Source organism: Somniosus microcephalus, chromosome 21 (genome assembly GCF_052327205.1).
Source record: "Somniosus microcephalus isolate GS21.2 chromosome 21, FLI_Smic_1.0, whole genome shotgun sequence".
Taxonomy (NCBI): Eukaryota; Metazoa; Chordata; class Chondrichthyes; order Squaliformes; family Somniosidae; genus Somniosus; species Somniosus microcephalus.
Window position 1 is genome coordinate 17,311,285 of NC_141007.1, and position 25,359 is coordinate 17,336,643.

Genomic DNA, 25,359 nt, shown 5'->3' on the forward strand with positions numbered 1-25,359 from the left:
GCAGAGATTGCAGAGGATTGTGGGGCTGGTGGAGGTTACAGAGATAGGGAGGCCATGGAGAGATTTGAACAAAGGACGAGAATGTTTAAATTGAGGCGTTGCTGGACCGGGAGCCAATGTAGGTCAGCGAGCACAGGGGAGATGGGTAATTAGAAAACAATAAGTAACCTAACATACACCTCGCCAAACCAGTGTGTCATGATACAATGAAACAGCACTTCCTTAAGAGGGAGTAACAGTAAAACTTTGTGTTTCCACCCACTCTTAAGGTAATTTAGATATTGGGTTACTCCCTGTTGTATAAGAGTCTTTGTGGTTGGGCATGGTGTGTCATCTTCAGCCAGCCAAGAGCCCTCATCTACAATTGTGTTTAGTAATTAATGAAATCATGGGTGCGCAATACCAGGGGAAGGGAGTAACGCGAGAGGGGGAGAGAAAAGGCAGCTCTTTGAAGCTAGTGACTCATGAGAGGACACAACACATCTGATCATCAGGGTGCACGAGCCTCCTTTCTGAATTCTTTCCCCTGGAAGGCTGAGTGCTTTCTCCCCACCTTGTTACAGGAAACTCTTGTTTAAACGGCACCTAAATATCCGGAATTCTCTGTTAACCGGCAAAATTCTCACTCCAAAAACAACACCTCAATAACCGGCAATGTTGCTGAGTCCGAGTCCGAGTCTCCTGTAGTTCTCCAAACTGCCACTACTCGGCTTCTTGGCGCTGTCGGAAGTTAGAACACCTCAATACCCCTGTAACAGGAGTCTGACTCTCCCGCGCTGCTGGTAGTCTCTTCTGATCCGCCATTTTACAGGGGTACTGTGTGTCTCCCACACTGCTGGTAGTCATTGCATTGCATTACCCTCAACTGGCAGTACTGTACTTAATCAAGCATCTTCCACCATCCATTTAACACAACATTCTGTAGGTGAGTACCCAATTACTGTATACTGCACATTTCTTGATTTTTTTAATTTTTCTTTGTTAAAAATAGCCTCGGTAGATAACCCTCTCCGTCATCAGAATTTTTGATCAACCGGCAACACGCCGGTCCCGGATACCAAAGAGTTTCCTGTAATAAGTGCTTGCCTGCCTGGATGCTCATACTGTAAGGGGTGTGTGTGTGTGATGGGGAGGAGGTGGGGGAGACAGTTGGTTCTCCTTTTTGGAGACTGCGGAAATGTGTTGGCACATCGAGCAGCTGAGCACCTGGAAATCTCCCCCCACCATGCACCTGGGAGGTTGCAGTACACTGAGCAAATCAATCAAAAACAGGTTACTGGAAGACTGCAGCGTCAGGTTAAGTAAGCAAGAGTGTGGTATAAAATAATAGTCACACGCCCACACTGTTGGAATGTGCTTTCCCCGATCCTGTTTGTGTCACTGGTGTTGGTGAGGCTCTTGGTTTTTCTGCCACTTTACATCCACAAGAATCCATTGAACGGACGGAAGTGTTTCTAAAAAGTGATCTTATATAATTTACACTATAAAAAGAACATCATTTCAGCGAGTCTCTTCTGCAGTCACCAATTATTCATCTCTTTTTAGTTAGGAGCATAGGAACAGGAGGAGGCCATTCAGCCCCTTGAGCCTTTTCCGCCAGTCAGTGAGCTCACGGCTGATCTGTTCCTCAACTCCATTTACCCGCCTTTGCTCCATCTCCCTCGATACCCTGACCCAACAAAAATCTATCGGCCTCAGTCTTGAAAGCTCCAATTGACCCCCAGCATTCACAGTCCTTTGGGGGGGAGAGTTCCAGATTTCCACCACCCTTTGTGCGATAAAGTGCTTCCTGATTTCAGCCCTGAATGGCCTGGCTCTAATTTTATGATTATGTTGCCTCGTTCTTGAGTCCCCTTTCTCTGTAACTACCCTATCGAATCCTTTTAACATTTGAAACACCTCGATCTAATCGCCCCTTAATCTTCTAAACTCAAGGGAATACAAGCCTAGTCTGTGCAACCTGTCATACTAATTTAACCCTTTTATCCCCGGTATCATTCTGGTGAATCTGCGCTGCTCCCCCTCCGAGGACAATCTACCCTTCCTGAGGTGCGGGGCCCAGAATGAACGCAGTGTCCCCTCTTTAAAATTGAGTTTCTTCTCTCTCTTTTTTTGCGTGCCTCATTCCACCCCAACATCCCCATTTCCCATAAGTTTCCTAGATTGTCTTATCGATGACACTTTTACAGCAACAGTGGTACCAGGATGGCTCCTTTAACTCTCCTTGTGGGAAGGCGTCTAGCTTCTGCCCAGAGTCCCTCCTTGGTTTCAAGCAGAGATTACTAAACTCATCACCTGGGAGTACCTGCGAGTTAGAATATTTGCTCTACCACTCAACGATGTACATTGGTTTATCAATGTGTCACCGCCTCACCTGCATAAAGCTAAAAAGGTTATTTTCTATTCACATGGTTCTACCCCATCGCCACCCCACAATGTTATGCCCCCTCCCCTGAAAGTACTGATTCTTGTTGCTGTATGGTCCCTCGGATACCAGGCACCCTCCGGTAATACATCCAAATAGCCAGTATAAGGTGCTGAGTTTAACCATGGGGAGCATCACAGCGAAGCTGGATCCTGTTCCCACTTCATGCCCACGAACGCACACTTTCCAACAGAGGCCGTTGATTTTTCTCCAATTGTAGCCCAGAACACACTGCTTGCTCCTTTATAAGATTAGTTCATTCAGCACAGGGCCAGGGGTTGAGCCTGGGACTTGCCTGGTGCCACCCATTACCTTTCTGTAAACCTCCACATTCTTCAGGTGTGCCTCCTGGCAGATGCAGAGATTCAGAAGCTGCTGCCATTCATTCTTCACCGCATCCTTGTGGGCCTGAAAGAGAGTTCCTGCACATGTTAAGATCTCCCTGCGATTGAATTGTGGGATAGGAGCTTAGGAGGCGAATGTAAGAAAAGGAGAAGGGTTCGGATCTGAAGATGCCATTGCTATAAATTCCAATCGTTACTTAAAAAAGCTCAAAATGTCATGTCTCTTCTTCTTCGGAGCATTTTGAACTTTGTCAGTAAAGAACAAGGCCAGACATGAACAGATGAAAAAGGACATGAAAAGACCAAGGCCGAGAAATTCAGTTGTTAGCGCCAGCCGCTAGCGCCTTAGGAGGAGGAGAAGTGGGGCGCTAAGCGGCTAGCGCTCGGGCGCGGCGCGATCTGCACCTCTCGCGAACTTCACTCAAGATTTAGCTGCGGCGCTAAACCGCAGCGCCCGCTCAGCTGCACGTGCAGATCATGACATCATTTCTTGGTGCAACGCCCTTGGTGCGCCCCGAACCGGAACTTCAGTGGCACCGCCCTTCTGTGCGCCTGGCGCCCCCAGCGACTGGTAGAGGGGAACGGTTCCCAGTCGCTGCGGGGCGCTATTTAAAGGGGACTCCTCTTGCATTATAAGTGGCAGCCATTTTGTGCCAATCCTTCTGTGTGAGAGATGGATATTTGGAGAGAGACAAAGGCAGAGAGCTTTCTGCTTTGACTCAGCGCTCGCACAGGTACTTCTGGCTTCAGGCCAGAGCTTTGCAGTTGGATTTAACTTTCAGTGCCATAGCCTTGAGTCACCACATATAATGGGGGCTGCGATGGGTGGAAACGTTGGCTTTCTGCATTGCATTCAAAGGGATCAGAGACACCGTGAGAGAGTGCCAGTCATGGCCAGATGGAGAAGGGCCAACAGGCGTCGGCACAGGAGGCCTTACCCACCCAGGGTATACCGCCAGCAGTTCTCATATCTGAACATGTCTGAGGAGCAGTGTGTTCAGAGACTGCGATTGAGAAGGGAGGTGGTCACTGAGATCTGCCACCTGCTTCGCAGAGATCTGCAGCCACAGCGGAGGAGCAGGACGTCTCTGTCGGTGGCAGTGAAGGTGACGGTGGCTCTCAACTTCTATGCCACCGGCTCCTTCCAATCCGCTACTGGGGACATTGCCAACATCTCCCAGTTCGCGGTACATTGCTGCATCCGCCAGGTGACCAATGCCCTTTTCAGAAGGAGACGTCAGTACATCTCCTTCCCCATGACCCTGGACAAGCAGCAAGAGCGTGCAATGGGATTTGGAAGAATAGCGGGCTTCACCATGGTCCAGGGTGTAGAACTGATGAACCAGCAATGGTCAGGCCTTGCTTCAGGGCTGCAGTGTGCAGGGCATGGCAGCCAAACAAGTCGACCCTCCCCCTTTAAGAGCTGACCGGCGCCAGCGTGTCTGCCTTCATTCAGAAACTCGCCGCACCTGCGCTGCGCCCGCCCTCGGTGTTAGCGCCTCGGCACGCCGGCTTAGCGCCTTATGATAGTCGTGCATCGCCTGCTGTAGTGCAGCAGCAACCTCTTGGGGCGATGCAACTGAATAACGGCGAAGGTGGCGCTAAGTTGCGCAGGGCGCTAAATTTAGCAAACGCCCGGCTGTAGCGCCCCAAACGTGGCTATACTGAATTTCTAGGCCCAAGTGTCCATCCAGCTTGTCCCAACCAGCCATGGGGCAACTTCATGCACAATCAACCCTCCCCTCCCCCTTCCCACAGTCATGCATTCCCTGGAAGGGGTAAAAACACCAGCCAAATTAAAGGGGGAAGAACTCTCTGGCAAAAATCTTACTGTAAAAACAAATCCAGAACTGGATGGTTCAATCAGGAAAAACAATCCTAAGACAGCGCACTGACTGACTACAACCAGCTCGCGGGTGAATGTTCAGAGTCTTCTTCATCGGCCCATAGCTGGTCTTGCTCTTTACTTTTAAACCTGGTGTTAGAAACTCCAGAATCACTTTGTCGCTACAGTCCTGTCATACATCAAGAGCTGGGAACTGGCTGATCTAGATTCTGAAAATTTTGGACCTCTTTAAGCTGAATAATGTCTGTCCCCCACAGCACCCATTATACAAACTGTACGGTACTTTCCATCAAACTGCTTGATTTGGGTTGTTTAGTTTTGGCTCAGTTGGTTCAACTTGACTGGTTTGATTTGTCTTTGGTCTGGTTGATTTGATGCAGTTCACTTTGGTTTGCTTTTGTTTTATTGGATATAGGGTCCACTTTAATTTTGGTTTGGTAACTTTCAGTTTGATTTGCTATAACTCAGTTTGGTTTGGAATGGTTCAGTATTGGTTTGGTATAGTTCAATTTGGAATGGGTCAGTTCGGTTTGGAATGGTTCAGTTCGGTTTGGTATGGGTTGGTTTGGTATGGTTCAGTTTGATTGGTTTGGTATGGTTCAGTTTGGTTTGGTATGGTTCAGTTTGATTGGTTTGGTATGATTCAGTTTGGTTTGGTATGGTTCAGTTTGGTTTGGTATGGTTCAGTTTGGTTGGTTTGGTATGGTTCAGTTTGATTGGTTTGGTATGGTTCAGTTTGGTATGGTTCAGTTTGGTTTGGTATGGTTCAGTTTGATTGGTTTGGTATGATTCAGTTTGGTTTGGTATGGTTCAGTTTGGTTGGTTTGGTATGGTTCAGTTTGGTTTGGTATGGTTCAGTTTGATTGGTTTGGTATGGTTCAGTTTGATTGGTTTGGTATGGTTCAGTTTGGTTTGGTATGGTTCAGTTTGATATGATTCAGTTTGGTTTGGTATGGTTCAGTTTGATTGGTTTGGTATGATTCAGTTTGGTTTGGTATGGTTCAGTTTGGTTGGTTTGGTATGGTTCAGTTTGATTGGTTTGGTATGGTTCAGTTTGGTTGGTTTGGTATGGTTCAGTTTGGTTTGGTATGGTTCAGTTTGATTGGTTTGGTATGGTTCAGTTTGGTATGGTTCAGTTTGATTTGTTTGGTATGGTTCAGTTTGGTTGGTTTGGTATGGTTCAGTTTGGTTTGGTATGGTTCAGTTTGGTTGGTTTGGTATGGTTCAGTTTGGTTTGGTATGGTTCAGTTTGATTGGTTTGGTATGGTTCAGTTTGGTTGGTTTGGTATGGTTCAGTTTGATTGGTTTGGTATGGTTCAGTTTGGTATGGTTCAGTTTGGTTGGTTTGGTATGATTCAGTTTGATTGGTTTGGTATGGTTCAGTTTGATTGGTTTGGTATGGTTCAGTTTGGTTGGTTTGGTATGGTTCAGTTTGATTGGTTTGGTATGGTTCAGTTTGGTATGGTTCAGTTTGGTTGGTTTGGTATGGTTCAGTTTGGTTGGTTTGGTATGGTTCAGTTTGATTGGTTTGGTATGGTTCAGTTTGGTATGGTTCAGTTTGGTTGGTTTGGTATGATTCAGTTTGATTGGTTTGGTATGGTTCAGTTTGATTGGTTTGGTATGGTTCAGTTTGGTATGGTTCAGTTTGGTTGGTTTGGTATGATTCAGTTTGATTGGTTTGGTATGGTTCAGTTTGATTTGGTTCAGTATGGTTGGTTCAATAATTATTCAGTTTGATTAGTTTGGTATGGTTCAACTTAGTTGATCTTGTTTGCCTTTAGTCTGATTTGATATGTTAATCCCTAGTATGTGATCAGTAACTGATCTGTACCTCAATCGCAGGACTGCCGGGGTGCTTCAGCTTTATCAGTCTCTCTCCATTGTCCTGAATTCTATTAACAGTTGTTTCCTCAGCCAGCAGCCCATTGTCTTTAAAACTCTGGAGAGAAAAGAAACAGAAGATGATGTTTTCCTTGTAAATCTTGTCCAACACATTGAGGAAATGGAGGGAATTAAGCCCCAGCAGAGATTTGGGCCTGTGTGTTCGACCCATTTCACTGTCCGAACAGGCATGATGTAGGAAATTACAAGATAGATTTGAACGAAGCAGATCCATTAGTCCATCTGATCTCATCCTTTCAGAATACAGTACCATCCCCACCTCCTCCCCATTACAGCATCCATTCTTAAACAGGTGAGCCTCGATTAGCCTTCCTGGCAATCTGTTGATCACCCTGATAATATGAATAATGACAACAACTTGCAATTATATAGCGCCTTTAAAATGTCCCAAGGCACTTCGCAGAATTGTCATCTGACAAATTTGACACCGAGCCAAAGAAGGAGATATTAGGCCGGGTGCTCAAAAGCTTGGTCAAAGAGGTAGGCTTTAAGGAGGGCAGCACGGTGGCATAGTGGTTAGCACTGTTGCCTCACAGCGCCAGGGACCCGGGATCGAATCCGGCCTCGGGTGACTGTCTGTGTGGAGTTTGCACATTCTCCCCGTGTTTGCGTGGGTTTCCTCCGGGTGCTCCGGTTTCCTCCCACAGTCCAAAGATGTGCGGGTTAGGTTGATTGGCTATGATAAAAATTGACCCTTAGTGTTAGGGGGATTAAATACGTGGGGTTACGGGGATCGGGTGGGATATGTGTCGGTGCAGGCTCGATGGGCCGAAATGGCCTCTATCTGCACTGTGGGGTTTCTGTGATTCTGTAAAGGAGGAGAGAGGGTTAGAGAGGCAGAGAGGTTTAGGGAGGGAATTCCAGAGCTCAGGGCCCAGGGAGCTGCAGGCACGGCCACCAATGGTGGGGCAAAGAAAATCGGGGATGCACAAGAGGCCAGAATTGGAGGACCGTAGATCTCTCAGGAGGCTTATATGGCTGCAGGAGCTTAGGGAGGGGCGAGTCCATGGAGGGACGTGAAAACAAGGATGAGAATTTTTTAATTGAGGCATTGCCTGACCGGGAGCCAATGTAGGTCAGCGAGTACGGGGTGATGGATGAACGGGATTTGGCGTGGGTTAGGACACGGGCAGCCGAGGTTTGGATGAGCTCAAGTTTACAGAGGGTGTGACATGAATCAGTCATTCATGAAAGAAAGACTTATGAAATAATACTGAGCGGCCTTCGGGGGGGGCGCTGTCCAGGGAGAGTATAAATACTCGGGCACGGGCCCAGCTTGCGCAGGACATTCTTAACGGGAACTAGTGAAGGACACAACTAGACCTCCATGTTGTAAAACAGTTGATTAAAGCCTTGCTTTATACTCAAACCAAGTGTGTAGTGAGTTTTATTATGTCAACGTTAATGTAACATTCCTATCTCCGCTATTTTATCAATAACATTCAGCTACTTAAAACCCTTAGCTGAAATAGGAGTGTCAACCAAACGCTTTCCGTTAATATGGTCAATGGTAATCTGTAGGGCTGAGCTTCCTCGAGCCCCCACGCACCTCGTACTGCTTGCGAGCTTCCTCTGGCTGCGTCATCCTGTCGCTCCAATCCTGCTTCAGGATCTTCTCCTGTTGGTCGTTCATGAACACCAGCTGTTTGGTGCTGCTCTGCAAGTACTCATAGAGACTGTCCAGCTGGTGGCCTCTCAGCTTGGAGGAATCCTGAGTAAAAACAAACGCAACTCTTTCTAGAAAGCGACAGGACGCAAAAGGAACAGAGAGGCCTCTGCATCACACTGGAATAGAGGACTGGCTGATCATGGCAGGAACAGGTTTTCAACACACAGACTTATAAATGTGTATGGGGGTGAAGGTCTTTCGGTTAGCAGGTGTGTTGAGAGGGACAAGGACAGAGCAGGGAGCAGACAAAACTGGATGGGGGGGACACAAGAGGGGACAGCCATGGGTGCAGGGAAGAGAGGGAGACAGAGGTACACGTGTGGCAAAGACCCTGAGTTCGCCGGTGGCACAGCGAAATCCACCGAGGAAAGTGCCTGCAGAAAGGCTGGCAGCAGAGACAAGCAGGCAAGCCCAGCAAGTCAGCTGAACTGTTCTTCAGCTCCACGAAAACTGCTAAAAGGAGAGAGGAGAAAAATGGAAAGCGAAAAGAGGAGACAGAGAAACTAAGGTTAGAGGAGAGATGAAGATGAGGGAGGAGAGAAACATAAACGGAAGAGGTAGAAACAATTTGAGGAGGAGAGAGATTGTTCAGTAGATTACCACTACCAGTGTCTGTAGCTAGAGGAGGGTGTGAGGTTGAGTGTTCTGCTGGGATCAGATAGATAAAGAACCACTGGATCAGACAACTTTGTGCAAATTTATTTTCAAGATTGACAACTGTGGCTGGGGCGTTTGTGTGCATAGGCCTCCAATATCCCCCTGTCATTTTTGAGGGTAATTGCGCCTATGGTTTTTAAACCCCAAATTACAATACAGCAGGAAGTTAGGCCAAAGAATGAGGACCTGTGAAACCCGAGAAACTGGGGTACTGCAACAAGGGCATCCTTCAGACTCATAAGTGCTCCTTCAACCAGGACATTGAATGGACTGGCACTGAATGGACTGGCACTGAATGGACTGGCACTGAATGGACTGGCACTGAATGGACTGGCACTGAATGGACTGACTTAATTCCACACGCTCACACGTGCCCTATGAAGATTACTTGCGTGCAAGCAATGGCGACTCACCGCCAGGTTTTTGTACTGCTTCTGGGCATTCTTGAGTTCCTCCTGTAAGACAAAGAAAAAAGATCAGCAATGGCCTCCTGCTGTTTTTACTCCCTTTTTTGTCTTTCAAGTCGCTTTTCACCACCTGGCTGAGGTGATGCTTGTAGCCTTTCGAAAAGCCTGTTGGCTATTGAAACCTGTTAACTGTCTCTCTGTGACAGAAGCCATCTTGCCCTTTACCCATTGTATTCCCCTCTCCTTGCTTTGGTTTGTTTAGTTCTATTAAGGGGCTTGCTTCATTTTTCAATTTGCAGAAGATCCAACAGCAGTAGCCTAGCGGTTGTCGTGCCACCGAGGTCGTGAGTTCAAATCCCACCCATGGCCAAGTAGTGAAATTGAATTCAACAGATCTTGTCATTTTGGGGCTAGCATCAGAAAAATGAACATGGAAGCTGCTAGATTGTTGTAAAAACCCAATTGGTTCACTAACGTCCATCAGGGAATGGAACTTGCCACATCGACCTGGTGTGGTTTTGCATGTGACTACAGGCCCACACTATGTGGTTGACTCTTAATGGCCCTCAGGGCAACTGGGGAATGGGCAATATACAGGAAACTTTGTGCTATCCGGCACCGACGGGACCGAGCTGTTGCCGTCCCATCAAAACTGCCGGACAAACCAGCGCTAATGTTGAAACATACGGAGATTTTGAGCTTAGCAACAGCTTCTAAACAGTCGGCCGTACCTTGCAAGCGTCTCTGTAGCTTAGCAACAGCTTCAGCGAGACCTTGCAGAGCCTGACTGGTGAAAAAAAAGCAACGAAAAGAAAAAAAACCTAACGAAACAGCTCCTGATTTTTGCCGGTGGCTCGAGCATTCCGGACAGTTAACCTCCAGATAAACCAAAGTTTCCTGTATGCTGCTTTGCTGGTGTCGCCCACATCCCAAGAAAACAAAAACAAAATATTACCCTACCTATTGTTTTTCAGGTCAGCGATGTGCATTTGCTACTTTACTGCTTTTAATCCAGAACACGGCCTTGGTGCAGGGCCTTTCTGCATTAGAGCTGGGGTTTGTTTGATCCCCTTCGGATTGGAGAACGTTCCCGGTGGGGTGGACCACGGAGAAGCTCCCCTTGACCCCGGCTGTGGGGTCATTAGTGGCCTACCCCCGAGATGGGGGTGGAGATGCGACCGGGCAGGCCTACCTCAGAATTGGGATTCTAGCAGCTTCCGAGCGGCTTGAGAGAAAAAAACGGCGAGACTTTTTTCTTTAACAAAAAAAAGAACAATGTTCCATTGTTGCTCCTGGGCCGGTGTGAGGGAGAGGTCTCCATGAGTGCCCGTCCGCACAGTCTCCGCCAGTGAGAAAAGCCGCTTTGTCCCTTCAGCCTAGATTATGTACTCGGGTCTCTGAGGTGAGACTTGAACCCACAACCTTCTGACTCAAAGGCAAGAGTGCTGCCCACTGAGCCATGGCTGACACCCGTGGGTAGGGAATTCTTCAAGCCATTACAGGGCAGCTGGCAAGCAGTGGGCGTTTACAGGGCAGCAGTGGTCCGGCCATCTGGAATCGAAGCACTCTCTCTCTCTCTCTCTCTCTCCTGTGGTGACTTGTTGGAACTGTGCACCCAATCATGAAGAGGGGGCCATTTCCCCAATGAGGGCACCTTGACTGCCTGTCAATATTAGAACACCAACTCACGAGCTTCTTTTCTTTGGGCTGTGAGACTCACAGAACATTTCTGAAATAGTGACAATCACAAAATCAAATGCATCACATTAAATATTGAGGTAGAAAAGTGGCTGTAGCCTCCATAGCTCACAAAGGCTGGGTGTCCCCCACATCACCCACTGTTCCTTACCGGGTCGGTGATGGACTGGCTGTTCATTTCGGGTCCATAGGCTTCGATTTGCTTACTCATTATGTGCTGCGCTGCAATCTGTCTTTCCAATTCTGGCAACTGTGGTCCATATCCACCATTATTGATCTCCCTCTGTGAACATAACAACTGAGGATGTTAAACCGACATAGAATGTGAGGTGGTGGAGACTGTATAACACTGAGATAGGGGGTCGGAGTCTGTCTAACACTGAGATAGGGGTCGGAGTCTGTCTATAACACTGAGATAGGGGTCGGAGTCTGTCTAACACTGAGATAGGGGTCGGAGTCTGTCTAATACTGAGATAGGGGTCGGAGTCTGTCTAACACTGAGATAGGGGGTCGGAGTCTGTCTAACACTGAGATAGGGGTCGGAGTCTGTCTAACACTGAGATAGGGGTCGGAGTCTGTCTAACACTGAGATAGGGGTCGGAGTCTGTCTAACACTGAGATAGGGGGTCGGAGTCTGTCTAACACTGAGATAGGGGTCGGAGTCTGTCTAACACTGAGATAGGGGTCGGAGTCTGTCTATAACATTGAGATAGGGGTCGGAGTCTGTCTAATACTGAGATAGGAGGTCGGAGTCTGTCTAACACTGAGATAGGGGGTCGGAGTCTGTCGATAACACTGAGATAGGGGGTCGGAGTCTGTCTAACACTGAGATAGGGGTCGGAGTCTGTCTAACACTGAGATAGGGGGTCGGAGTCTGTCTAACACTGAGATAGGGGGTCGGAGTCTGTCTAACACTGAGATAGGGGTCGGAGTCTGTCTAACACTGAGATAGGGGGTCGGAGTCTGTCTAACACTGAGATAGGGGTCGGAGTCTGTCTAACAGTGAGATAGGGGTCGGAGTCTGTCTAACACTGAGATAGGGGTCGGAGTCTGTCTAACACGGAGATAGGGGGTCGGAGTCTGTCTAACACTGAGATAGGGGTCGGAGTCTGTCTAACAGTGAGATAGGGGGTCGGAGTCTGTCTAACACTGAGATAGGGGGTCGGAGTCTGTCTAACACTGAGATAGGGGTCGGAGTCTGTCTAACAGTGAGATAGGGGTCGGAGTCTGTCTATAACACTGAGATAGGGGTCGGAGTCTGTCTAACACTGAGATAGGGGGTCGGAGTCTGTCTAACACTGAGATAGGGGGTCGGAGTCTGTCTAACACTGAGATAGGGGTCGGAGTCTGTCTAACACTGAGATAGGGGGTCGGAGTCTGTCTAACACGGAGATAGGGGGTCGGAGTCTGTCTAACACTGAGATAGGGGTCGGAGTCTGTCTAACACTGAGATAGGGGGTCGGAGTCTGTCTAACACTGAGATAGGGGGTCGGAGTCTGTCTAACACTGAGATAGGGGTCGGAGTCTGTCTAACACTGAGATAGGGGTCGGAGTCTGTCTAACACTGAGATAGGGGTCGGAGTCTGTCTAACACGGAGATAGGGGGTCGGAGTCTGTCTAACACTGAGATAGGGGGTCGGAGTCTGTCTAACACTGAGATAGGGGTCGGAGTCTGTCGATAACACTGAGATAGGGGTCGGAGTCTGTCTAACACTGAGATAGGGGGTCGCAGTCTGTCTAATACTGAGATAGGGGGTCGCAGTCTGTCTAGCACTGAGATAGGGGGTCGGAGTCTGTCTATAACACTGAGATAGGGGTCGGAGTCTGTCTAACACTGAGATAGGGGTCGGAGTCTGTCAATAACACTGAGATAGGGGGTCGGAGTCTGTCTAACACTGAGATAGGGGGTCGGAGTCTGTCTAACACTGAGATAGGGGGTCGGAGTCTGTCTAACACTGAGATAGGGGTCGGAGTCTGTCTAACACTGAGATAGGGGGTCGGAGTCTGTCTAACAGTGAGATAGGGGGTCGGAGTCTGTCTAACACTGAGATAGGGGTCGGAGTCTGTCTAACACTGAGATAGGGGTCGGAGTCTGTCTAACACTGAGATAGGGGTCGGAGTCTGTCTAACACTGAGATAGGGGGTCGGAGTCTGTCTAACACTGAGATAGGGGGTCGGAGTCTGTCTAACACTGAGATAGGGGTCGGAGTCTGTCTAACACTGAGATAGGGGGTCGGAGTCTGTCTAACACTGAGATAGGGGTCGGAGTCTGTCTAACACTGAGATAGGGGGTCGGAGTCTGTCTAACACTGAGATAGGGGTCGGAGTCTGTCTAACACTGAGATAGGGGTCGGAGTCTGTCTAACACGGAGATAGGGGGTCGGAGTCTGTCTAACACTGAGATAGGGGGTCGGAGTCTGTCTATAACACTGAGATAGGGGGTCGGAGTCTGTCTAACACTGAGATAGGGGGTCGGAGTCTGTCTATAACACTGAGATAGGGGGTCGGAGTCTGTCTAACACTGAGATAGGGGTCGGAGTCTGTCTAACACTGAGATAGGGGTCGGAGTCTGTCTATAACACTGAGATAGGGGGTCGGAGTCTGTCTAACACTGAGATAGGGGGTCGGAGTCTGTCTAACACTGAGATAGGGGTCGGAGTCTGTCTAACACTGAGATAGGGGTCGGAGTCTGTCTAACACTGAGATAGGGGTCGGAGTCTGTCTAACACTGAGATAGGGGTCGGAGTCTGTATAACACTGAGATAGGGGGTCGGAGTCTGTCTAACACTGAGATAGGGGTCGGAGTCTGTCTAACACTGAGATAGGGGTCGGAGTCTGTCTATAACATTGAGATAGGGGTCGGAGTCTGTCTAACACTGAGATAGGGGTCGGAGTCTGTCTAACACTGAGATAGGGGGTCGGAGTCTGTCTATAACATTGAGATAGGGGTCGGAGTCTGTCTATAACACTGAGATAGGGGGTCGGAGTCTGTCTAACACTGAGATAGGGGTCGGAGTCTGTCTAATACTGAGATAGGGGGTCGGAGTCTGTATAACACTGAGATAGGGGTCGGAGTCTGTCTAACACTGAGATAGGAAGTTGGAGTCTGTCTAACACTGAGATAGGGGGTCGGAGTCTGTCTAACACTGAGATAGGAGGTTGGAGTCTGTCTAACACTGAGATAGGGGGTCGGAGTCTGTATAACACTGAGATAGGGGTCGGAGTCTATCTAACACTGAGATAGGAGGTTGGAGTCTGTCTAATACTGAGATAGGGGTCGGAGTCTGTCTAACACTGAGATAGGGGGTCGGAGTCTGTATAACACTGAGATAGGGGGTCGGAGTCTGTCTAACACTGAGATAGGGGTCGGAGTCTGTCTAACACTGAGATAGGGGTCGGAGTCTGTCTAACACTGAGATAGGGGGTCGGAGTCTGTATAACACTGAGATAGGGGGTCGGAGTCTGTCTAATACTGAGATAGGGGGTCGGAGTCTGTATAACACTGAGATAGGGGGTCGGAGTCTGTATAACACTGAGATAGGGGTCGGAGTCTGTCTAACACTGAGATAGGGGGTCGGAGTCTGTCTAACACTGAGATAGGGGTCGGAGTCTGTCTAACACTGAGATAGGGGGTCGGAGTCTGTCTAATACTGAGATAGGGGGTCGGAGTCTGTCTAACACTGAGATAGGGGTCGGAGTCTGTCTAACACTGAGATAGGGGGTCGGAGTCTGTCTAACACTGAGATAGGGGTCGGAGTCTGTCTAACACTGAGATAGGGGGTCGGAGTCTGTCTAACACTGAGATAGGGGGTCGGAGTCTGTCTAATACTGAGATAGGGGGTCGGAGTCTGTATAACACTGAGATAGGGGGTCGGAGTCTGTATAACACTGAGATAGGGGGTCGGAGTCTGTCTAACACTGAGATAGGGGCTCGGAGTCTGTCTAACACTGAGATAGGGGTCGGAGTCTGTCTAACACTGAGATAGGGGTCGGAGTCTGTATAACACTGAGATAGGGGGTCGGAGTCTGTCTAACACTGAGATAGGAGGTTGGAGTCTGTCTAATACTGAGATAGGGGGTCGGAGTCTGTATAACACTGAGATAGGGGTCGGAGTCTGTCTAATACTGAGATAGGGGGTCGGAGTCTGTATAACACTGAGATAGGGGTCGGAGTCTGTATAACACTGAGATAGGGGGTCGGAGTCTGTCTATAACACTGAGATGAGGGTAGAGCGCACTAGGGTCAGTAAACTTGTGGGGGGGTGTAAGTGGGGGCGTGGAGCAGGGGAGGGCTAAAGAGGCAGGGTGGGAGGCCGGGGGAGGGGGCTTGGTAACCAGAAATCAGTGACTTTGGGGGATGGGGAGCCATGCACGCACAGTGCTCCACACGCTGATCCTCATTTCCCGGTGGAATCTTTAAGTTTAGAAGGATGGAAATGAGTCGTCCGGACAGTCAGGGTGTTTCCCTAACTTTATAGAATGATACAGCACAGGAGGAGGCCATTTGGCCCATCGTGCCTGTGCCGGCTCTTTGAAAGAGCTCTCCAATTAGTCCCACTCCCCCTGCCCTTTCCCCGTAGCCCTGTAAAATTTCCAGGTCAAATATTTATCCAATTCCCTTTGAAAGTTACTCTTGAATCTGCTTCCTCCATCCTTTCAGGCAGCGCGTTCCAGATCACAACAACTCGCTGAGTGAAGAACATTCTCCCCCTCTGCCCCCCTGGTTCTATTGCCAATTGCCTTAAATCTGTGTCCTCGAGCTACCAATCCACCCACCAGTGAAAATAATTTCACCCTGTCCACTTTATCAAAACCCTTCAACTTGAATCTAAAAGCTGCTCAGTCCAGTACCTCCCCCGGCTCCCCCTCAAATGTTTAATGTTTACAATCATTGTGAAACTCAAGGATGTGGACCGAAGGGCCTTCAAACAGGCTCACGCCGTCAGGGAAAGAATGAATCGTTGCAAGTTTGGAACCGTTATCCCGCTGATCTCGGGGGTCAGAGGTCGCCTGGTTGCTCTGCGTTGTTGCATATAGAAACACACGTTCCCCCGGCAACCAGAGCCATTCCTACCCTCGGGTCATCAGTGCAAAGCTAAAAGCAAAAACCTCTTTGCACAAATGCAAAGATAAACCGTGTATATAAAAAGTCCCGTAAAGCAGGGGCCCCGTGATCGACGCTGAACTTTGGCTTCTGTGCCAGGGCTGCTGATTGGTGGCTCAGCAACAACAACTTGTATTTGTATAGCGCCTTTAACGTAGTAAAGCATCTCAAGGCGCTTCACAGGAGCGTGATCAGACAAAATTTGACAGCGAGCCACATGAGGAGATATTAGGACAGGTGACCAAAAGCTTGGTCAAAGAAGTAGGTTTTAAGGAACGACTTAAAGGAGGAGAGAGAGAGGTAGAGAGGCGGAGAGGATTAGGGAGGGAATTCCAGAGCTTAGGGCCTGGGCAGCTAAAGCCAATGGTGGGGCGATGTAAATTGGGGATGCGCAAGATGCCAGAATTAGAGGCGCGCAGAGATCTCGGAGGGTTGTAGGGCTGGGGGAGGTTACAGAGATTGGGGAGGGGGGCGAGGCCATGGAGGGATTTGAACAAGCGGATGAGAATTTTTAATTTGAGGGGTTGGTGGACCGGGAGTCGATGTGGGTCAGCGAGCAGAAGGACGATGGAGGAACGGGACTTGCTGCGAGATGGACGGCAGCGTTTTGGATGAGCTCAAGTTTACGGGGATGGACTCGAGCTGTCTCCTGCAGTGCATCCGGGCACAGGGCCTCTCGGTCAGTGTGGTAACGAAGGGCGGGCACTGTACCTGCTTCTCTGCCAGGAACTCAGGCCAGTCCACGGAATTTTCAAACTTAGGGAGTCTGAAGGTCTCGTAGAGATCTCGATATGATGAGCACTGCTCTACCCAGCGCTCGTGCATTCTCTTGACGCTAAACGGAAACAGACATCAACCACGTGTTAAAAATAACGACTGCATTCTTGCTGGTTAACTTTGCAGTAATTCTACTGTGATTATTAACGCTTCACATGATGCCATCTTGACTTCAGCCTAAGGCCAGCTGTCGACTGTGGCTCACTGGTAGCACCCTCGCTGATGAGTCACGAGGTTCAAGTCCCAGTTCAGAGACTTGAGCACAAATATATATAAACCTATAAATAAACCCCTCGATTAGACTCCAGCCTGTAACTCACTCCCGGGTATCCATTATTATTCTATATATGAACCCCTCGATTAGACTCCAGCCTGTAACTCACTCCCGGGTATCTGTTATTCTATATATAAACCCCCCCGAACCCCTCGATTAGATTCCAGCCTGTAACTCACTCCCGGGTATCCGTTATTCTATATATAAACCCCCTGAACCCCTCGATTAGATTCCAGCCTGTAACTCACTCCCGGGTATCTGTTATTCTATATGTAAACCCCCGAACCCCTTGATTAGATTCCAGCCTGTAACTCACTCCCGGGTATCCGTTATTCTATATATAAACCACCCGAACCCCTCGATTAGATTCCAGCCTGTAACTCACTCCCGGGTATCCGTTATTCTATATAAAAAAACCCCGAACCCCTCGATTAGATTCCAGCCTGTAACTCACTCCCGGGTATCCGTTATTCCTTAGGGGTGACTTTCCAAGTCCCTGATGCCAGTTGGGAGCCTCACTCGCTAGCAGCACGTATCCTAAGTTTGGCTGCAACTGCCCATTATGTTTGGGAAACCCATGGGCAGCCTTCCCACGAACTGCTGATGTTTGGTGCCAGCGTGCATGGCTCCCCCGCCTGGAGCCCGAACTCAGAAAGTTGCCCCTGATATACCAACTGATTCCAGCCTGTAACACACATAGAATTATAGAATTTCACAGCTCAGGAGGCCAGTCAGCCTGTCGTGCCTATGCCAGCTCTTCGAATGATCTACCCCTTGGTCTCATTTCCCTGGCCTTTCCCCAGACCCTGTTTAAATTTTTCTTTTTCCAAATATTTATCTTCTTCCCTTTTAAAAGTGATTATGGATTGTGCATCCTCCACTGTTTCTAGTCGGGCAATTCTATGTCCTAAGGACCCTGTGTGTGTGTAGAAAAAGTTTCTCCTAACCTCGCCCTTCATTTTTTTGATGAAGGCATCCATAATTCTTTGGATAGAGATTCCAGCCCCCAAAAGTCACCTCATTACTAGAGGCATAGAGGGGGGACAGTGAAGATTCTCTCGAATGAGACCGGGAATAAGAAGTTATAGTTATGAAGAAAGGCTCAGAATTTGGGGTCTTTTTCACTGACTTTACTGGTTAAGAAGGTAAAGCGAGGGGTGCAGTGGAAGCTTTTATCAACACCAACACCCTAGCTGCCCGTGCTTGCAAAAATCGCACCACCACACCTACGCCACGAATATTCAGCCTCCAGGGAATACAACCGCTGCACTAGCCAAGACGTGCCGATCCGGGCCGACTTGAACAACCTACCACCAACCCGTCTCCAATCTAGACGGCCATTTTGGACCATCGCCGAAGCCCTTCAGCAAATGCTTGGAAGAGCTGCGACATACGGAATGGATTCCTTATAGAGGACCCCACAGTACAACCTGAAGGATCGAACCTTCCTCGCAAACAGTGGACAACCATCAACCACCTCAGAACCGGCCGTGGTAGATGCTGCCACCTTCTCCATAGATGGAGCATCCGCATCATGCGACTGTGGAGCTCCTAATCAGACCCTGGAGCACATCATTGAGCACTGCCCTCAGAGGAAATTCACAGGCAGCCTACAACGCTGTTACACCGGAAGCTTTGGCCTGGATATCTGACTTAGATATTGACATCTGATTTGTTTTTTGCTACTGCCAGATGAAAGAAGAAGTGGAAGCTTTCAAAATTATGAAATGTCATGATAAATAGTGAAAGATTGTTTGCACTGGTTGATGAATTGATAACAAGGAATGAGCATGGTCACCAGAGAGAAATGAAGAGGAAAGTTAGAAGAACTGATTTTCACACAGAGGGATATTAGAATGTGGAATGCGCTACCACAAGTGGTTATTGAGGTTGCGATTATAGCATCTCATTAGAAAGGGAATTGGACCAAGTATTTGAAAAGGAAGTATTTGAAAAGGAGGCGTATAATAGGATATGGAGAAAGTGAAGGGAAATGTGATTAGCTTAGATTCCGCCAAATGGCCTGCAGTGCTTTGATGTGTGTGATTCTATGATGCAAACCATCCAAGCTCCTCAATTCGATTGCAGCCAACAATAGATATATATATAGCACCTTTAACATCGTAAAACGCACTTCACAGGAGCTACATCAAACAAAATTTGACAACTATGACTCTATGACTCTATGGGCTGGATTTTCTCAACGGAAACGTGCTGGAGGCGGGACTGCTGCTTGCCAGGTCTCAGTCCCGCCTCCATTAGCCTCTGGCCAACCAGTGGGATTTTCCCCTGATTGACCTTGTTAAGCCCGTCCAGCAGGCCAATTAGGGGGAAGTCACTGACAGAGCACGTCAACGTCTGACGTACCATCTGTCAAGATTTCTTGAAAGAAGAAATGTCAGCGTTTGACAGCTCTGTGAAGCTGTCAAACGTTGACATTCTGTGTAGTTTGATGAGGCCTTGTGTTCAGGACTCATCAAACCTTTCAACTTTGTAGAAATCAGGTGACTGTTGGTTCGGAGGATCCAGTCTATGAAATCTACAATGAAGATGTCGGGACTCCGGATCCACCGCGGCTGAAGGCTGTAGGCAGAAACAAAGGTAAGTGAACCTTTTCTAACACTTAACACACACCTTAAATACTTACCATTCCACACTTGCACCCTTCACTCACCTCTACATCTCACTTTCAGACCCCGCAGACCTCCTACTCGGCTCCTCTACCCTGGCAGGGTTCTCCGAGGTCGGGACGCCTGCACTTGGAAAGGTAAAATGGGACTAACCCTTTAACGGGCAGCTAATAGGATTTAATCCCTTTCCCACCTCAAGGAGACTAGACCCGGGGCAGGACGGCTTCCCGCCTCCTGGCAAAAGGGCATGGAGGCGGGTTGGGGGCGGGTTTGCCAGTTGCCCCCACTTTCTGCAACTTTACCGGCAGTCCCGCCTCCATACCCGCCTCCTCGGGGCTGACAAAAGCCAGCCCTATGACTCAGTCCCACATGTCCATTATCCTGTCTGCCATCCATCTAAACTGCGAATTAGATTCCAGCCTGTCATCCACCTCCACATGCCCATGATTCTCCATATCTTTGAGATGGCCTGGGCTCTGAATCAAAACTACGTTGGCACAAAACCTGACGGGTTCAAGCCGTGCATTCACTTCCTCCCACATTCCCAGACCCTTCTCTCCTTCCAAACTGAGCTGGGACTGTTTGAAACTGACCCCATTTCATTATTGTTGTGTCTCTTCCCCTGTTTATATCCCCTCCACTGTTGGTGTGAGTAGGTTCTATGCAGATTGAGAGTTTGAGATAAAATATGAATGGAATAATATATTTTTCTATTCATTCTTGGGATGTGGGTGTCACTGGCAAGACCGCTTTTATTGCCCATCCCTAGTTGCCCTGTGACGGTGGTGGTGGGCCGCCTTCTTCTAGAGGCTTGACGGCCACTTCAGAGGGAAGTTAAGAGTCAACCATATGGGACTGGAGTCACATGTAGGCCAGACCAGGTAAGGACGGCGGGTTTCCTTCCCTAAAGGACATCGGTGAACCGGGTGGGTTTTCCCAACAATCTGACAGCTTCATGGCCACTTTTACTGATACCAGCATTTTATTTCCAGAGTTCAAATTCTCGAACTTTCCTGGTGGGATTTGAACTCGCGTTCCCTGGATTATTAGTCCAGGCCTACCGCTACACTACCGTACCCCTTATCTTTCAACTCACTCGGCTTCGATCTCGGGCGCCTGTGGGTGTCTCAGCTTCTTTGACTTGTCTACATCCAGGAAGAGGTCCTTAAGGAGTCCTTCTGAGCGGGCTAGAGTCTCATTGTTCGCAGTCTCGTATCGGAATGGACGTTTGTTCTGGTGGTTTACTCTATCCTGAAATAATCAATCAAGATAAAAAAAAAGTCAAATCTATCTATAATGTATTAAAAATGTCACATCTTTCTGTCTATTAAACTTTACTTTCTGTTGTCAAGTTTTTGTCGCATTTTGTGTCAACTTAACCCCATTATAAACTCCTGTCCACATTTGTAATGGAAGCTGCTGCCCTGCTGTAATTTAACCCTCCTGCCACTGGTGGTGCTGTGGTTGTGCGCCTCCCAAGCTCTTCCGCCTTGACAGCTTGAGTTGGATATAAATACTTTGCATCAGATGAGACCAGTGAAACGATTGGATTCTGACCCCGGTAAAGTGATGGGAGATGGGAGGGTTCATGGACGCACTGGGACTCACGGCCTGGGTTCCAGGGATGAGGGATTACAGTGACGTGGATAGACTGGAGAAGCTGGGGTTGTTCTCCTTCGAGCAGAGAAGGCTAAGAGGAGATTTGATAAAGGTGTTTAAAATCAGGAATGCCGTTTCCAATGGCTGAAGGGACGATAATCAAAGGGCACAGATTTAAGCTGGTTGGCAAAAGAACCAGAGGCGACATGAGGGAAAAAAAATTTGCGCAACGAGGGGTTAGGATTTGGAATGCGCTGCCTGATAGGGCGGTGGAAACAGATTCAATAGCAGCCTTCAAAAGGGAACTGGATAAATACTTGAAGGAGAAAAAATTTCAGGAATATGAGGAAAGAGCGGGGGAGTGGGACTAACTGATTGCCCTTTCAAAGAGCCGTCAAAGACTCGATGGGCCGAATGGCCTCCTTCTGTGCTGTACTATTCTATGATTCTATGATGTGAGGGATGTACACTCGAACAGTTAATTCTTCTCTTGTCGCTAGCAATCAATTTCTCTTCCCGTCTCCATCCCACTATGGTCAGTGCTCCCTGGAACTTTCCTCTCGTTTCTCAAGTTCCAAATGTGCCAGCCAACTCGCTCGCCCTCTTCCCTGAAACCTCAACATGTTGAAAACCGAAGTCACCGTACACAGCCTCCGACTCAAACTCCTTCTCCCACAGGACATCCACACTGTGATATTCCTTACCTCTGAATCCTCCCTGTGTGAGCTCTGGCTCATTGACTAGCATTCTTGTCCTCTCTGAGCCAGAAGGTTTGTGGGCTCTAAATCCCACAACACTTCTGAAACTTGAGCATGCAATCCAAGCTGACAATCCAAGTACCACACTGTCTTTCATGGTGAGATGTTAAACCACCATCTGCTCTCTCAGGTGGATGTAAAAAATTCCATGGCACTATTCAAGGAAGAGCTGGGGAGTTCTCCCTGGCCAATATTTTTCCCTCGCAGATGATCTGGTCATTTATCTCATTGCTGTTTGTGGGAGCTTGCTGTGCGCAAAATTGGCTGCCGCAGTTCCCTACATTACAACAGTGACTACACTCCAAAAGTACTTCATTGGCTGTAAAGCGCTTTGGGACGTCCTGAGGTCGTGAAAGGCGCTGTAGAAATGCAAGTGTTCTTTTTCTTTCATCTGACCATTCGTTCTTGATTAACCTCATGTTCGCACCTACTCTTTTCAACCTCGGTGGTGTCCTGCGCCACGAGCTCCTTGCCTGGGTTTCTCAACTGAAGAAATCATACTCACAGCTTGCAGTTTACCCTCGGTGTCTAGAATGTCCTTTTCCACCTGATCACCATTCCTCTGCATCCGAGAGATCAGCATAGGCAGCTCACTGAAACAAACAAGAGTCAGTCAAAAGGGGAACATGTGAAACTCAGTGCATCATAGAATCCCAGAATGATGTGGCACAGAAGGAGGCCGTTCGGCCCATCGTGCCTGTGCCGGCATTTTGAAAGAGCTCTCCAATTAGTCCCAGCTTTTCCCAACAGCCCTGTAAATTTTTCCCCTTCAAGTGTGACGTAAGAAAACTACTAGGCACTTGGTCTAAGCGTTAAACAAAGCTTTAATCAACTGTTTTACAACATGGAGGTCTAGTTGTGTCCTTCACTAGTTCCTGTTAAGAATGTCCTGTGCAAGCTGGGCCCGTGCCCGAGTATTTATACTCTCCCTGGACAGCGCCACCCGCAGGCCGCTCAGTATTATTTCATAAGTCTTTCTTTCATGAATGACCGATTCATGTCAAAGTGTTTATCCAATTCCCTTTTTGAAAGTTGTTATTGAATCTGCTCGCACCACCCGTTCAGGCAGCGCATTCCAGATCACAACAACTCGCTGCATTAAAAAAAAAATTCTCATCTCCCCTCCGTTTTTTTGCCAATTACCTTAAAATCTGTGTCCTCTGGTTACCAACCCCCCTGCCACTGGAAACAGTTTCTCCTGATTTACTCTAGCAAACCCCTTCATGATCTTAACACCTCTATTGAATTTCCCCTTAACCTGCTCTGCTCTAAGGAGAACAACGCCAGCTTCGCTAGTCTCTCCACATAACTTAATTGCTTAGGATTTTCAATGGACTTCAGTTCTGAGGAGAGGTTGGAAATGTTCGGACTGTTCTCCTTGGAACAGAGAAGGTTAAGCGGTGACCTAATCGAGGTTTTCAAGCTGATGAGAGGCAAATAGAGAAAAACGATTCCCTCTGGCGAGTGGGTCAATAACCAGAGATCATAGGTTTAAAATTGTTGGCAAAAGATCTAGAGGGGAGATGAGGAGAATTTTTTTTCACTCAGAGTTATTGGGATCTGGAACGTTCGACCTGAAAAGGTGGTGGAAGCTGATTCCATAAATAATTTTAAAAGGGAGTTGGACAGGTGCCCGAGGATGAGGAACTCACAGGGTCACGGACAAAAAACGGGGGGACCAGCACAGGCATGACGGGCCGAATGGCCTCCTGCTGTGCCATAAGTTTCTATGATTCTAACTGCATGCCAGCCTAGATAACTAGCACAGGCTAACGAGTGGCTTCATAAAGCCGACACGGTCCTCAAAAAATACCGACACCTCAAAAATGGCCCTGATTGTAAGTGAAAACAGGTAGTTACATTGTGTTTACCTACAGCATAATTTAAAAGCCAATGTTCCTTCACTTCTATTGGAAGAGAGAAAAAATACATGTGTACATGAGTACTTGTGGAGCAGTCCAAAACTAGGAGCCATCAATATAAGATAGTCACTAACAAATCCAATAAGTAATTCAAGAGAAACTTCTTTACTCAGAGAGTGGAATGTGCTACAATGAGGAGTAGTTGAGGCGAAGAGCGTAGGTGCATTTTAGGGGAAACTAGCGAAGCACGTGGGATGTTTTACTACGTTAAAGGTGCTATATAAATACAAGTTGTTGTTGTTGAGGGAGAAAGGAATCGAAGGATATGCTGATAGAGTTTGAGGAAGCAAGCTGGGAAGAGGCTCGTGTGGAGCATTAACCAGTTGGGCTGGATTGACAGTTTCTGTGCTGTAAATTCTCTGAAAGCCTAAGTGAGAACTCCAAACGTTGCAAGCACTAAATTAATGGAGCACTCTGTGGGGGGAGAGACATTGGGGGAGAAATTCGGTATCGCCCCGTTTGGGGCACAATTATCGGCCGGGCACAAAGTTTAGCGCCTGGCGCTAATTATCGCCTCCGACTGCAAACTTGGCTTCTATCGACCCTGGAGGTGATTGGAGCGCCAAATCAGGCGCTACACACCTCTCTAAAGGCGCTATGGCCGAGGAGCGAGGCGCTACCTCAGAGCACTGGCGAAGCTCATGTGATGTCAGTCAGCACTGGAACACAGGCACACTGGTGCCGGCCAGTTCTTAAAGGGAAGGGTCGATCTTGCTCTCCCCTGCTCATTGCAGCCTTGAATCTCGACCTGGAGAGACCTGTACATCAATTCTGCTAGAAAGAACAATGGAGAGGACCAAGGAAAGAGCTCAGAGTGCAGCCACCACAGTCTCTTCTAAATCGATACAAGGAAGGGCAAATCAAAATGAACCTGCAAAGTGCTGCTTGGTACCCAAAACTCCTTCACAGAGCGTTGAATCTCTCCAGAAGTCTCTCACTCTCTCAGAATGCGTGGTGCAAAAATGTCATCAAAAACAAAAGGAGGAAGCGGCCGCCTTTAAATAGCGCTCCCCCAGTCCCTTCCTGACTGCAAAACATTCCCCTCTACCTGTCGATGCTCGTGGCAGGTGGTAAGGCAGGGGGCGTGACTCAATATCCGGCCCGGGGCGCTACCGGGGCATTGCACGCTCGACCGACGTCACGATCTGCGGGCGCAGGAGATCATGGCGGTAGTGTCTGGTCAATTTCGCGAGCGGCACAAACATTGCCGCATCCAGGCGCTAGTTGCTTTGCGCCCCGTTAGCGCTCTAAGAGGGCGCTAATGGGAGGCGCTAATCAACCAATTTTTTCCCCCATTAAAAATAATGCACTCCGCTTCATTATAAGCACTTTTACATTTCACAATTT

The 25,359-nt window shown here is 48.3% G+C and overlaps 1 protein-coding gene across 4 annotated transcripts in view; it reads right to left on the reverse strand.

The window, feature by feature from the left end:
* LOC147102621 (envoplakin-like) overlaps positions 1–25,359 on the reverse strand; it is a 92,923-nt gene that overhangs the window by 46,998 nt on the left and 20,566 nt on the right. For 3 of the 4 annotated variants that reach the window (XM_085963280.1, XM_085963279.1, XM_085963281.1), the window contains exons 2-9: positions 22,596–22,683; positions 20,830–20,984; positions 16,764–16,887; positions 11,100–11,231; positions 9,257–9,298; positions 8,067–8,228; positions 6,447–6,554; positions 2,738–2,833 (exon numbers count right to left, since the gene is read on the reverse strand). In XM_085963280.1, coding sequence (XP_085819406.1) covers positions 2,738–2,833; positions 6,447–6,554; positions 8,067–8,228; positions 9,257–9,298; positions 11,100–11,231; positions 16,764–16,887; positions 20,830–20,984; positions 22,596–22,683 — 907 coding nt within the window. The remainder of the gene's footprint in view (positions 1–2,737; positions 2,834–6,446; positions 6,555–8,066; positions 8,229–9,256; positions 9,299–11,099; positions 11,232–16,763; positions 16,888–20,829; positions 20,985–22,595; positions 22,684–25,359) is intronic. The other variant, XM_085963282.1, reaches the window with a different exon arrangement.